General features: G+C 36.7%; 1 protein-coding gene across 9 annotated transcripts in view; it reads right to left on the bottom strand.

Annotated features, from left to right (window-relative positions):
• The window catches only part of PIKFYVE (phosphoinositide kinase, FYVE-type zinc finger containing), a 91,279-nt gene that overhangs the window by 50,943 nt on the left and 25,769 nt on the right, over positions 1-14,567 (bottom strand). For 3 of the 9 annotated variants that reach the window (XM_034431858.2, XM_034431848.3, XM_034431872.3), the window contains 6 exons: positions 13,912-14,001; positions 10,632-10,767; positions 8,595-8,752; positions 7,303-7,414; positions 4,227-4,374; positions 3,513-3,680 (listed from right to left, as the gene is read on the bottom strand). In XM_034431858.2, the coding sequence (XP_034287749.2) occupies positions 3,513-3,680; positions 4,227-4,374; positions 7,303-7,414; positions 8,595-8,752; positions 10,632-10,767; positions 13,912-14,001 (812 nt within the window). Of the gene's footprint in view, positions 1-3,512; positions 3,681-4,226; positions 4,375-7,302; positions 7,415-8,594; positions 8,753-9,871; positions 9,922-10,560; positions 10,768-13,911; positions 14,002-14,567 lie in introns of all 9 variants that reach the window. The other 6 variants (XM_034431897.3, XM_087882151.1, XM_087882149.1 and 3 more) reach the window with 4 other exon arrangements.

Genomic DNA, 14,567 nt, shown 5'->3' with positions numbered 1-14,567 from the left:
GGGTCTCCTCAGGGTGCCATCAGCCAAGTTATGTCGGCTGGCGACGCCCAGGGGGAGGGCCTCCTCTGTGGGAGCCCCAGCCCTGTGGAATGAACTGCCCCCGGAAATTCGTAAGATCTCCGACCTCCGGGTGTTTCGCTGCGCATTGAAGACCCTGTTGTTCCGCCAGGCCGGACTATCAACACAATAGTTTTAAATTGGGGTATTTAAATTTATTGGGGTTTTAAATTTGAGCCACTTATTTAATTATTTTAAATTTTATATCATTGTTTTGTCTGTGTTTTTAAATAGGCTGTACACCGCCCTGAGTCCTTCGGGAGAAGGGCGGTATAGAAATAAAATTATTATTATTATTATTATTATTATTATTATTATTATTATTATTATTATTATTATTATTATTATTATTATTATTTTCAGGAGAGATAGGCAATCTTTTTCAGTTATAAATACATTTGGAAGTGCTGAGTTATGTCACAGATACTCTCAAACATAACTGCTATGGTAGCTTGCCTAGTAACAAAATGGCTGCCATGTTGTACACGGCTAATTGCAAAAGTTATTAGCGCATGGGATTGATGCCACTCTCTTTTTATCCTCCCAGGGTATTCTCTGCCATACCACTTGGTTTTGCTTTATTTCTGAATGACTGGGTTTATTTCCAAATATTCATTCATTTGATTTACTGCTCAATGAATATCACAACTTTCTGCCCAGCAACTAATGGTATGGGAGAGGAAGAGCCCTATATTAGTTTCAAAGAAATTTATTTGCTAAGGAAGCAGCTACAAATGGCTGGATATTTAAGAGATGCCATGCTGTAACAGCTCATCACTCTACACAGCCAGGATCATTTAACTGCTTGCATATTATTATCACTGCTATATATGGCATAGACTTACTTTGTTAACGGAACTTCTATTTCTTATACGCACTTCCAATTTCCCCCCTCAAATTTGCATACCCCACATCAGGAATTATTCCTTGCTTCAAAAAAGTAATTGCTGGATCAAAATAAGTATCTTTCAAAATAGCACTCTTCCAAAATATTTATAGTTCTTACTAAAATAGAAAGTGGTAATCAATAGCAACTAATTCTTCAGATATGCCTTCCATTATTTTTTTTTTTAAGTATCTATTTTTATATTTTTAGGAAAGATGGCTGACACCTTACTCATTGAGTAATGAAACATTATAGACTAAACCTAATACTATGTTGTACTAATGTTGTGGTGAAAAAATGATTTAAAGATCCAAGCACATGAAAACCAACTGGGTGGTCTTAGGCCAATCATTCTCTCAGCCCAATTCACCTCACAGGATTCTTGCTGTGGGAAAAATAGGAGGAAGAAAGTGTGTTGGATATGTTCGCCGCCTTGAGATGTTTATAAAAATAATAAAGGTGGGATATAAACAAAATAAATAAAATAATAAATATTTGGAGTCACAGTGATAGAAACATCATTTTAATGTCCTAATCTGCCTAAAATTCAAGGGCTTGGACAAAGTGCCAGGCAGAGATTGGTTGGTATCATAAATGACTGAGTTACATTTCTGTAACATTTCCCACTGAGATACCAAGATTTTTCTGCTAAGAAGCAAAATTCCTTTTCCTTCCAAGAAATATTTTCAAAAGCATTTTGTATATTAGTATCATGCAATAATATTAGAAAAATGAGAATCATTCACAAGAACAGATATTATTAGTATTAATTTTAGTGAACACTGTTATTCCATGCATAAAGCAGCAGAATCAAATACTGAATTACAATATCTAAGGTTATTTGTTAGCTTTTGTCATTAGTATGGTCACAGGAAAATTTACCTTTTTAATTTTATTTTCTTTAGGAGAACAGAATTCTCTAATGATTTTTGTGAAGCAAAGTTGTCAAAAGAAAAGATTAGACAAAAAGCTCATCCTTATCTGGATTTTTTTTAATCATTTTGTAACTCTCCCAGAGTCCCTCCAACAGTGAGGTGGGCAGCATATACATTTAACTGAATAACAGAGTTGGAAGGGACCTTGGAGGTCTTCTAGTCCAACCCCCTGCAGAAGCAGGAGATCCTATTACCATTCCAGACATGTGGCTGTCCAGTCTCTTCTTAAAAACCTCCAGTGATGGAGTGCCCACTACTTGTGAAGGCAAGCTGTTCCACTGGTTAACTGTTGTCACTGTCAGGAAATTTCTTAGTTCTAGGTTGCTTCTCTCCTTGATTAATTTCCATCCATTTGCTTCTTGTCCTGCTTCTGGTTCTTTGGAAAATAGGTTGGCCGCATCTTCTTAGATATTGGAACATTGCTATCATGTCACCTCTAAATTCTTCTTTTCACTAGACTAGATATACATAATTCCTGCAACCATTCTATGTGTTTTAGCCTCCAGCCGACTAATGAACTTTGTTGCTCTTTTCTGCACTCTTTCCAGAGCCTTTACATCTTTTTTTATATGGTGAACAAAACTGGATGCAGTATTCTAAGTATGGTCTTACTAAGGCTTTATAAAGCAGTACTAATACTTCATGTGATCTTGATTTTATCTGTGTTAATGAAACCTAGGATTGTGTTGGCTTTTTTGGCTATTGCCACACACTACTGGTTCATATTTAAGTGATTGTCCACTAAGGCTCCCTCTCATAGTTACTGCTATTAAGCACATTTAACCTAATTTGTACTTGTGTATTTGATTTTTCTTGCCTAAGTGTAACATCTTACTTTTCTCTACATTGAATTTCATTTTGTTAGATAGGGCCCAGTGTTCAAGTTTGTTGAGATCCATCTGGATCTTGAACCTACCTTCTGGATAAATTTAATAAATAACTTATTTATTTAACATTTAAATAAATATTAAATATTTATTTAATTAATAAATAAATAAATTTAATAAATAAACAAATATTACTATTAAGAACTTAAAGGGAAGATCTTTCATTGCCTTCATTCTGATAAGTAAAAGAAAATCAGAGTTTAAAATGCTTTATGCTTGCAACATGCAAGAGGCCTGAATTAAGCTACTCAATAGCTGGACAATACATATGACAATAATTTCTCTGTTCTTTTAAGAAAGTAGAGATCAAATACCCAAAAGCATTTTGACTGAGACAGAAAGAAGAAAAAGAAATTCAGATTCTTGCACTGGTCTGAACAAACTCTCTAAAATACTCCATTTAAGACTATAATTTTATGAGACAATCCAAATTTAGTGTTTTCTATCTCAGTACTCTACCCAAAATAGGACTGGCATAGCTGTATCTAGGAAGATCTGTGTTTATATCTGCAGTCTTCACAGTAGATGTTCATCAAAACTCTTATGCTCCATGGAGAAAAGGCATCTGTCAGAGGAGTTATGCAAGAACTCATCGATAGTATAGGCAACACTTGTTTGTGAAAATGAAAAAACAGTTAGGAGTTTCCTAACTGTGAAAAGATTACAGGATTATTTGGGGCATATCTGAACTGAGGCATCAGCCTTGCTGTTTCTTATGGGCAACTCCAAGTGGCAGCTACCTCCTACCTTTCTGATCAGCAGGATGAGGGGGCACATGTGGGTATTTGGAGTGCTTCTTGATATGGAAGTTCACGTTGTCCAGCTCCACATTCAGGCTGATGGAAGCAGCTGAGTCGCTGTCCATGGCAGACTGGAAGCTGCTGACTGAGGTACGCTTGCTAGGGCTGGCAGAATCTTTTGGATTTCAGTGAGGAGAAGAAAAATACAGGGAGGAGAAGGTGGGTGCAAATAACAGGTTTCAGGAGGATATCAAGGAGAGGAGAGACATTATCTTAATTACATGAAATTGACTGCTGGAGAAAGCAAGAAAGACAGTACTTTCATCCACTTGTATTTCATGGCTTTTCTAAAATTCTGATGGTCTTTAAGAACCATTTACTTTATCAGACCATCGTGCTACAGAGATACACTGCAAACACCTTATGCATATTTAAAGCCTGAAAACAAAACTAAAGCAGTCTAACTGACTGCACAGAAAATGCTGCATTTGTTTAAGCAATCTTCTCAGTCTGGTATCCTCCAGATCAATTGGATTACAAATCCCATTTTTCCTAATGGGAGTTGTAATACTAAGAATTAGACACATGAGTTGGAGGCAACTGGCATAAAAGGATTAGGGGAGAAAAAAGCATTTGCTTCTACAGTAGAGCAGGCAGAAAGCAGCGGCAATGGAAATAGCAGCTAAAATGGAATCCTCAAATGACAGACACAGAGACTCACTAGTCAGGTTGTCATCTCCTTCTTCTGCAATTTGCTCTGTGTCACTGTCATCAAACTTGATGTCTTTGAACCATGATGGCTCAGAATGGCCCTCCACGGAGTTGACAGAATCGCTGTCTGGAGAAGGAGTTTCAGAAAATTCTGTGCTCTATAAAATTAATGAAGGAAGAAATACTAGAACATGAATGATACAGAATGGAGATAAGAGATTAACACAATCAGATTAATAGGACATTTGCAGAAGAAATAAAAAAATGAGTAAAATGAGTAAGTGTATCTTTTCAAATATTAAGTAACAACTTTTTGCTGACAAAATCAGAACTCACAAGTAAAACAATGAAAAACAAAAAAAAATCAATAGTTGTTTTTCTCTACATGCAAATAAAGTTAGGAACCAATGTTGAGTAAGAGGTAACAGCCTTCTGATCCACAAAATAGGAAGTTTATTTTTCGCATAGGGAATTATAACTTGTCAAACTTTTGTTCTTCTCAAAACTCTCTTGTTCTTAAAAGTTCTATTCTAAATGGGGAGAAAATCTGTTGCCACAGTAATAAATCCCACAGGAAATTCAAATGATCACAAATGCTTGGGAATTCTAGCCCTGAAAATGAGAATGTTACCAACCACCCAATGGACAGCCCAAGGAATTTCTGTTTCTGAAGTATACATGCTTTCAGACGCATCCATATGTGATGTTAACATTTGTTAGAGTTCCTAGTCTTTCCACTTTGTTCCATGACATACTTGTTTAACTTGCTGTCCTCTCTCACAGGCATAAAGATATTTAATGAAAGTCAGTAACTCACTCCCCTACTCAGTCACATATTATTCTTTAGAAAATATAGCTCTACTAATTATTGGTCACATCATAATATTACAGAAAAGTAATTATATTTATTTGTAACACAATTCAGATAACAGCTTTGGAAATATTGGGATCAAGCCAAGGTAATTATGCTGAAACTCAATTTTTGCTTCAAGGTTAGTATACTTTGCAACAGAGGACATATACATACGCACTAATTGAGCAATTTTCTAGCTAACCAAACAAAAATGACATTAATCTGTTGCATCTCAAAGGCCAATTTTGACCTCATCACAGATGAATTCTACAAATGCAAGTCTGAAGCAAGCATTATTGTAGACAGAACAGAAGGAATTTCTAGGAACAAACATTAAGCAATGTTTATGATAAGGAATAATACTGGTATAAACTGGAAATGTGGATTTATCCTTATTTTTCTCCAATGTGCATGTAGTTAAAAAAGCTTTATAATTTTTTCCCTACTATTGAAGTAATTTTATTTTATTTATTTCAAAAGACAGACAAGAAATAGATACAATGCATTTGGATTTTGAAGTTTTGAATTACTTCTTTACAACTGTAGGCAGTCGTTAAATACAGTCTGGCAAAAATGTTTACTGAGCAAATAAATCTATCATCAGCCTGCCTCCTGTATATGGCAGGATATCTAAACTAGATCTGCACAACTCATAGAGGGAAAGGGCTGCATTGATAAATTAAAACTAATGGTAGGCCACAAAGGAATAGCTGGCACACCAATCAGATGTTCAACAGCTGGCAGAGCAGCAGCAGCAATGGAGCAGGTGGCATTGATGAGGCCTGGAGGTGTTGGAGGTGCTTGGTAGCAAGTCTTTCAAAGTGGTGGCAGATCCCTTTTAGTGGCAGCATTGTTAGGTGGGAGTAGAGTTAATTTATGTCTGTGGAGATTCTCAGTCGTCCAGGTCATGGTTGTCCCAAAGGTGCTTTTTCAAGAGGCAACTGAACTTTCTGGTTTTCCTTTGAAGATGGAAGCTTCTTCAGCTCTGACTAGATGTTGGGGAATGGAAGGATTTGTATTCCTTGCAGACAGCTGGACATTTGCCTTCTTTTAGCGAGTCATTAAGGTTACCTGGAGAGTTATCTGTGTCATCAGGGTCACCTGAGTGGTGCAAATGTATGTGGAGCCTTCTTGGAACTATTGAAAGGACTGTGTTGTAGACTGGAGATAGATGTCTTATCCCTCCCCGTCTGTTGAGAGAGGGCTGTTTAATTTTGACACAGATGGCCTCTTTGACCCCTCTTTCAAACCAGCGGTCTTCTCTGTCCAAAATGTGGACTTTGCTGTCTTCAAACGAGTGGCCTGTGTCTTTTAAATGCAGATGGACTGATGAATCTAGTCCTGATGTGTTCGTTCTCCTATGTTGTGCCATGCACTTATGAAGTGGTTGTTTTGTTTCCCCAATGTACAGAACTGCACATGGCTCGCTGCATTGTACTGCATATACCTCATTGCTCAGTTTATGTCTGGGTGCTTTATCTTTGGGGTGGACAAGCTTCTGCTTTAGTGTATTCTTGTATTTGAAGTGTGCACGTATGTTATGTTGGCTGAGTATAAATCCTTCCATTCCCCACCATCCATTCAGAGCTGAAGAAGCTTCTTGGATGAGAAGCAAAACGTCTTCAAAGAAAAACCAGAAAGTCCAGTTGCCTCTTGAAAAAGCACCTTTGGGATAGAGTTAATTTAGTTTCAAAAAAGTCGGCAAGTCACACAAGGCTGCTTTCCAGGCTGGCTGATCTAAACTGTTACATGTTTGATATCTATATTTACAACCTCCGGATTTTTGTTTTTTTTTAAAGTCTTTATTTATGTTTTTTAAATATCTGAACTTGGATTTTTCTTCTGAAGTTCTTGGAAAATGCCTCCTTTTCAATGAATATTCCATAAATTTCTAACCTTATTACTTGACCTTAGGTAAATAAATTCACTTGTACATATATTTATTTTATATGTCACACATCTCACTTCGAAAAGTTGCTCTGGGAGGAAATTATCCTTATATTTCTTATTTTCCTTATTTAATTATCAGAAATTAAAATTGCTTTCACACACTTTTTCAAAAGAACAAATGGACACAATTTCTGAATAGTTATGAAGTGAAATGCAAAAATCATCATGAAACTACAAAACTTCCTATTCTGGCTCAAAAGAATCCAAAGCCACAAGACAATAATACACAGTTTTCTCCAAGCTACCCAATCCACACCTAACTTTTCACAAAAGAAATCCGTACCTGTAATGGTCTGTAGAGTGCATACTCATCTCTAAAGATTTGATCATGGTGACTGACACAATCCAGCCAACGCCCATCTACTAAAGCCTGTCCTATTGCAATTGCTTGAGCTCTGGAAATAAGACCATTTAAAACACCGTGTTAATGAATAAATGAGTTTTTAGTTTACTGTAGAGATGTGTTCTGGCAGTGCTCAAAAGTAAGTAATACATATAGAAGGTATAAGATTAAGATGGTTTAAAAAGTGGGCTTCAGAAACCTTTTTTCAACCAAAAAACAGCCAAACTCAACAACCAGTTTGGTGAATTAGTTAAGGTGCTGGACTAGTAACCAGGAGACTCGGTTTTAGTCGTCCCTTAAGACATGGAAGCTGGCTGGGTGACTTTGGGCCAACTGGTCTCTCAGCCAATCCATCTACCTCACAAAGTGATTGTTTTGGGGAAATAGGAGCATAGAGTATTAAGCAGACTGCCTTGAATTCTTCAAATAAGGACACAATATAAATCAAAATAATAATTTTAAGAAACTCTATGTCTTTGCAATGGCCTCATAATTTTGCTTTCATTTCATCTTCAAGCTCTATATAAGGTAACTTCAAGTCAACTTTAATTGCTATGCTTTTAAAGAGACACTTTTTCCTTTAGGCAAAACTGAAGTACCGTGGCTATCCTGTTCTCTGGGGATATCCTGGTTTGGATGAGTGTAGAGTCCTGAACTTCAAACTCTTCCACTATACCCACCAGGTCACCAAGCTGATTTCTAGCTCGGAGACACGCTTTTGAAAAAAGGATCATTGTCTCTAGCAGTGACCAGCATGGCGAACAAAAGGGGAGGCAGAGGCTGCCCTGTGGAGTTGGGAGGAAATCTCTTGCTATATCACGATAATTTCTCTCCTGACAGTTGGTGAGCATTAACCGATGTTCAGAATCAACCAAACTAATGACAGACTAATGACAGCTGTTATTTGGACTATTTGAGATTGATAAACACAAAGAATATTCTGACTCATTAACAATATATACTGGAAGATAATTAATCGATCAAAACTTAATTATTCTTATCTAAAAGTTTATCCCTAAAAGAATTTTCTATAGCAGGCATAGACTGAGAACAAGAAAGATAAAAAAAAAGTAGGATGGGAAAGGGTGGGTTTGCCTGGATACGAAACGCTGGAGTTTAATTATGAATAATTTTACATTCACAGAATCCCTAAATTGGAATAAGCCCAACTATTTTTATCTTGCTATCCTACTTCAACAAACACTGAACAAACTTATGAAAGACCACATTACCTAGTAGTGATGTGGCCATTCCTTATAAGCCAATTGACCAGCTCCTTTCCTACAATGCAGTTGGGGTGGGTACGCAGCCAGTAGCGATGATCTTGAAACTCCATCCCACTGTTGTGATGGCATATTTTCTTCCACAAATCCTTTAACTGAACTGAGTCCTAGAAGACAAAATGATGACATTTCAAGATAGCACATATTTAGAGGGCTTAAGTGTTCTGTCTTGAGAAATGTTGTTTACACTGTTCCAAGTGTTCCTTGTTTTGCCCCTCCCCTTTCCTGGATATACTGCTAAAATAGACAGTTTGTTCAAGAGACAAGTGCACATTTTATTTAAATATTCAGAATTTTAATCATTATTCTTCTGACTGAGAGAATGTTAAAAAATGGATTGTTGGCTTTCTGACACTCCAGAGAACCTTATGATGCCAAGTCTATTGATTCTTTTTCTTTTTAGACAAGTAACCAAAAAACTTTTTTGAACATTTTAGAATTAGACTGGAAAATTAGACTGGTTTGGGACTGGCATTATAGAGTGCCTATATACTTCCACAACACACACAGGCATTGCCATTCATGACTTTTGCCCTGCTTTATTTTTAACATTTCAAATGTATGGAAAAGCGGTTCCTTCTCTTCTACCTACTCCATCCACTTCCTTGCTTTCACTGGTGTAAATCTGCATACAAACATTTTTCAGAAAGGAAGAAATTATAGCAGTTGGGGAATCAAACTCCAGAGAACTCCACCTACTAATTAGAATCAATCCTCTTAAAAAAAAAAAGACGAACTCTGCTACTGATACATATAGTTTGCATGTGTTTAAAAGAAGGATTTTTTAAAATATTTGGACATGGAAGAGAGGTTTGCAATGTGGCAGTGTTTCGAAAAAATCTAAGGGTTAATAGCCCATATATTCTTTTTTTATGGCTATGTTAATGCTTATTTTTTTTATAAGAATATGGCTGAAAACCTTTCTAGTACTCCACTCTTTTGTAATGCCTCACTAATTTCCTGATTCATTACAATGCTTGAGAGCTTTGATACCTTTCTCCTCCACTAATAATTAGGATTCCCCTGAGAATAAGTTCAGATTTGCATTTAAAACAACAAGCTATTATTCATTATTGCAAAGTATCCAAAATATTCCATGGAAGCAAATAAACATATATGGTCTGGCAAACAACAAGCAGGATTTTGATGGAAGTTATTCAAGCTTGCATAGGAGACACTATAACACATTGCATATCATATTAGTAAATATATCTTCTAACACTAACATGTTTGAGGGAGTTCAGAAATGGAGTTCCCTGCAACATCAAACATTGACCTGCACAAGAAACAGAACATCCAAGGTGAGTCCATGAAGTAGGGCAGTATACAAAAGATTGCACAAACAAACAAACAAACAAATAAATAATAAATAAATAAATAAATCACAAGTTACAAAATTCAGAGTTGCGTCAACAAAAACAATTGCAAGCCATGAGAAATATCAAGTCATATATCTCTCATGAGTGTTTGGAGTTAACCCTTAAATAATTGAAATAATATTTCATGCAAAAGCTCCTATGTTAAATTGGACTATGTACTCGTGGAAAAGAAAATACCATACCAACTACTAACAATTGCACAAGCAAATGCACATAGATGTTGCTTTGTAAAGGAGATTCTCTTGTAAAGGGGATTCAGAATAGCATAGCTATGTTTTTAGGCCTACCTAAATATATGCTCTTAAAAATAAGGCTTTTCTTTTTTCTAACTTATGCTAATTTGCCTGTGGTGAAAGACCATACACTTTCTTCACAAGTAGATGATCACATGAAAATAGTTCTTCAAACTTTAAGATTATAATGATATAAAATGACATCAAGTTCATATCCTTTGAGGAAAAGGGAGGTACGTAATGCTAAACACAAGCTGTAAACAGAGGACAGTATAAAACAGGTAAACTTAAGAAGTCAAGTACCACAAATGGCAGTAAGATGTTACTTATTTCTGTTGGAAGGATGCAAGATACAAGAAAAGCTTGGCTTGTACCAGAAGAAGTTTGCGTTCATCCTCACTGGTTTCCTTCATGTAGGTTCGATTAGTTTGTGGGCTGACAGATGTCTCATAGGAAGGCACCATGGGAGACCCCGATCGATCCAGAGACAGGTTAGTTATGCTAGCTGATCTGGTGGGTGGAACAGAACAATGCTTGTAATCTTCAGATCACTCCAGCTGTACTTTAAAATTAACGTTTAACAGAACAGGGTAAAACTTCACCACATGAAACACACCAAACAGAGGAACTTTTTAAAAGATTAGAAGCTATTTTTTATCATAAAAATTTCTCCTTTCTTGATTTCCCAAATTATAAGAATTAAGCTGCTTGATTTGCTCTTTATGTGGCTTCATGCTGCCACATAAATAATACCTCATCTATCTTTACTTTTTTTGTACTCTGCCATTTTACATTCGTTTCCTAAACTAAATTGCTGCAAAAACTACACCCCATTCACATCTCAGAATAATTTAGGAATAAGCATGTATGCAACTTGACCCTGAGCATGCAGAGTTCTATAGGTTGAGCAACTTTACTTGGAAAATAAATAACTGCAATACATTAAAGGAGTAAGACCTGCATAAAAAGTTCTCCTGCTGCAAAGCAGCGTTCCAGTCTTTATTCCAAACAATGCTTCTGAGGTCTGTATGTGATAGGGGGTGGAGCCCAGGATTTTTGGGAAGCACACCCACATCACTCCCAAAAAGACAGCTAAGACAGGGGTGAAATCCAGCAGGTTCTGACAGGTTCTGGAGAACCGGTAGCAGAAATTTTGAGTAGTTCGTAGAACCAGCAAATACCACCTCTGGCTGGCTCCAGAGTGGGGAGGGAATGGAGATTTTGCAGTATCCTTCCCCCAGGAGTGGGGAGGGAATGGGGATTTTGCAGTATCCTTCTCCTGGAGTGGGGTGGGAATGGGGATTTTGCAATATCCTTCCCCCAGTGGGGAGGGAATGGAGATTTTGCAGTATCCTTCCCCTGCCACGCCCACCAAGCCACACCATGCCCACCAAGCCACACCCACAGAACAGGTAGTAAAAAAATTTGGATTTCACCACTGAGCTAAGACCATCCTAAAAACTAGAAGAGCCAATGGAAAACAAGCTCATTAATTTGCTTTCTGGCAAATTTGTCTTTGTGAATATCCATGCTTACCACAGCAGCCCACACACACTTTCAGAATTCCAAATGTGCCCATTAGCTCCAAAGAGGCTGGCAATCCTTATCCTAGCTTGTCTTACAATGCTTTTCTAAGTACATCCGCGACTTTTATATTTATAGATATTTAAATTGACTTGAGAAGTGATTCTTGCAGAGAACATTCAGTTTCTGAAACTATAAGATACTGATATTTACCAGCTACAGGTAATTTCTTTACAGTAAATTCCCTCAAACTGTTGCATCCTTTTCAGAGGCATACAATATACACTTTCCATTTAGTTATAGATAACTTAAATTTGATATACAGTACAATGTATTCTGTCAGATAACCATGATTTGTCTTTGACAAGGAAGAGCTCCTGAGGGAGTCTGCCTAAGGAAGCAATACTTTGAAAATTACTTGTATTAATGTTGGGCAGGATAATGCCTTCACTATGTAAAGAGAACATCTCTACAATCCAAATAAATTGAGAATAGGGAAAGGAGGGAAGCAGAAAGTTTAGTATGAGTGGGTAGATTTTATACTCTTCCCTAGGCACGTTTTCTGTCTTCCAATTGTGATGTAAGATTTATATCAAATGTATTAAGAAGTATAAAAAGAATGAAAATCAAATAGGATGTTTTAAAACAAAACCGATAAACAAGATGTAGCAATCATTATACAATATCTATATTATACTAATTAGAGCTGCATGGTATTGTGCTATAAGGAGAGCAAAAATCAATACAGAATGGTTCTATTCTTGTCAATCAACTGTTCTCTATGGCACATAGCTAGAACTACAGATATAATTCCCATCATACTGCTGACATATAGTAATTCATCAAAGCACTACTATCCCAGCTCAAGTGAAGTATTATGCTCTCATAAGTCCACACACCCTTTGCAATATAGCCAATAAGAATCAGTGAGATCATATAATGAAACCATCCCAGTGTTTCAGTGTCATAAAGGTCTTTAGAACACCATGAATCGAGAGCAAATGTGATGATGGCAGGAACAAACAACAGAGTAAGGGGAAATGTGTTATTTTTCTTATCTGCAAGTTGATTCATAATTTGGGTATCTAAGAATGGCTATAATTTTGGAAATAATTTATGAAAATGTTTAATGTTTAAAGGTTAGAAAGTAGAAGTGGAATTTAATGGAATAAAATCAATAGTAGTAGGATGATAAAATTAATTTTTAAATATCTTATGGATTAGTTACCATGTTTCCCTGAAAGCACAACCTAGTCGGAAAATAAGTCCTAGCCTGATTTTATCAGGTGGGCCTAATATAAGCCCTACCCCAAAAATAAGCCCAAGTGAAAGGGGTGGGCATGACCAGCACAGGAGGGAGCCCTTCCCTTCCCCGATCACCTCATGGCTGCTCGGCCCCTTAATCATGATACGCAGATCAACTGAGCCAGCAAGGGCCGGATGTTCTGTTTCTCCGGGCCGCGATTAAGGGGCCGAGCAGCCATGAGGTGACCGTGCTCACTGCCTCCTGCACCTCAAAAAAATTAAACCATCCTCCTGAAAAGAAGCCCTAGCCATTTTTCCGGGGATCAAAAGAAAATAAGACCGGGTCTTATTTTCGGGAAATGACGGAACATCCTTTTCTGATGAAAACTGATGTGTTTTAGGGGATTGGAATGGATGACCTTCCCAGTCTGGATGAAAGAGTGATTGACTCCCCAAAGCAAGAGACTACTTGAATTAGAGAGCCATGAACTAAGATTTGGATGGCATGCCTATTTATGGTATCACAAGATTAAGATAAATGTTGATTTGAAAAATCATTTTGTTAGATGTACCATTCTAAGGATTCTCTATGAGATATTTCTTTGGGTGTCACCTCAGCAAGTCTGCTTTAGAAAAGAAATGATGGCAAGGCCAGACTTATGTTCAAAAAATACACCTTATTATAATACACTGTATTGGAATTAACAGAAGACAAAAGGTCTGTACTCTCTAATGCAGACACTTTCATCAAGACATACAGTTCTTCCAACAGTGTACTAATGTTCTTTTGATTCAGGCATTATGTTGTTTATTCACACAGTCAGCAGTACACTGCTTCAAAGCATACTATTTAGTATGGGGGTGACCTCTAGTTGGATCACTTACCTATTCCGTGCAGGAGACTTCCCTGTTTCCTCCTGAACTGATCCAAGGCGTGTTGATAAGGTAGAGGATGAAGAATCTGGGTGAATCAAGCTGCAAATTAAGGATATTACATTTAAGCAGCAGTTAGCACTGCATTGGAGAAGTTAATATCTTCTCCCCTTTTAAATGTAAATTTTAATTTGTTTTAAACTATGGGGTATTTTAAATTCAGCCAAATTATTTAATTCGTTTTTAATCTATTTTAAATGTTTGTATTTATGTGTTTTATCTTGTGGCTGTTCACAAGAAGGGTGGGAGAAGGGCGGTATAGAAATTTAATAAAATAATAAATAAATAAATAAATAAATAAATAAATAAATAAATAAATAAATAAATAAATAAATAAATAAAAACATTGGCGCAGGCTGAAACAGCAAATCGTTCTGTGCTCCCAAAAAGGAAGGGAGGGGTGTTGCTATACAAGCAAAATCCCAAAAGGATCTTGAATTCAAAGTGTTGGGAAGTTCTCTCTTTGCAACCTGTTTCCTTCTTATATATAGATACATTATTCCAGATCCTCAACAAGATTATTAAAATGATCAGACATACATTAAAAAGTTTTTTCTTATACTGTTTCCAATCTTGAATCTCCAAAGAACCATTCAGACTGCATATAG

The sequence above is a fragment of the Pantherophis guttatus genome, chromosome 1, assembly GCF_059756535.1.
Source record: "Pantherophis guttatus breed Tessera chromosome 1, ASM5975653v1, whole genome shotgun sequence".
Lineage (NCBI taxonomy): Eukaryota > Metazoa > Chordata > Lepidosauria > Squamata > Colubridae > Pantherophis > Pantherophis guttatus.
This window is presented reverse-complemented; position numbering and strand designations above follow the sequence as displayed.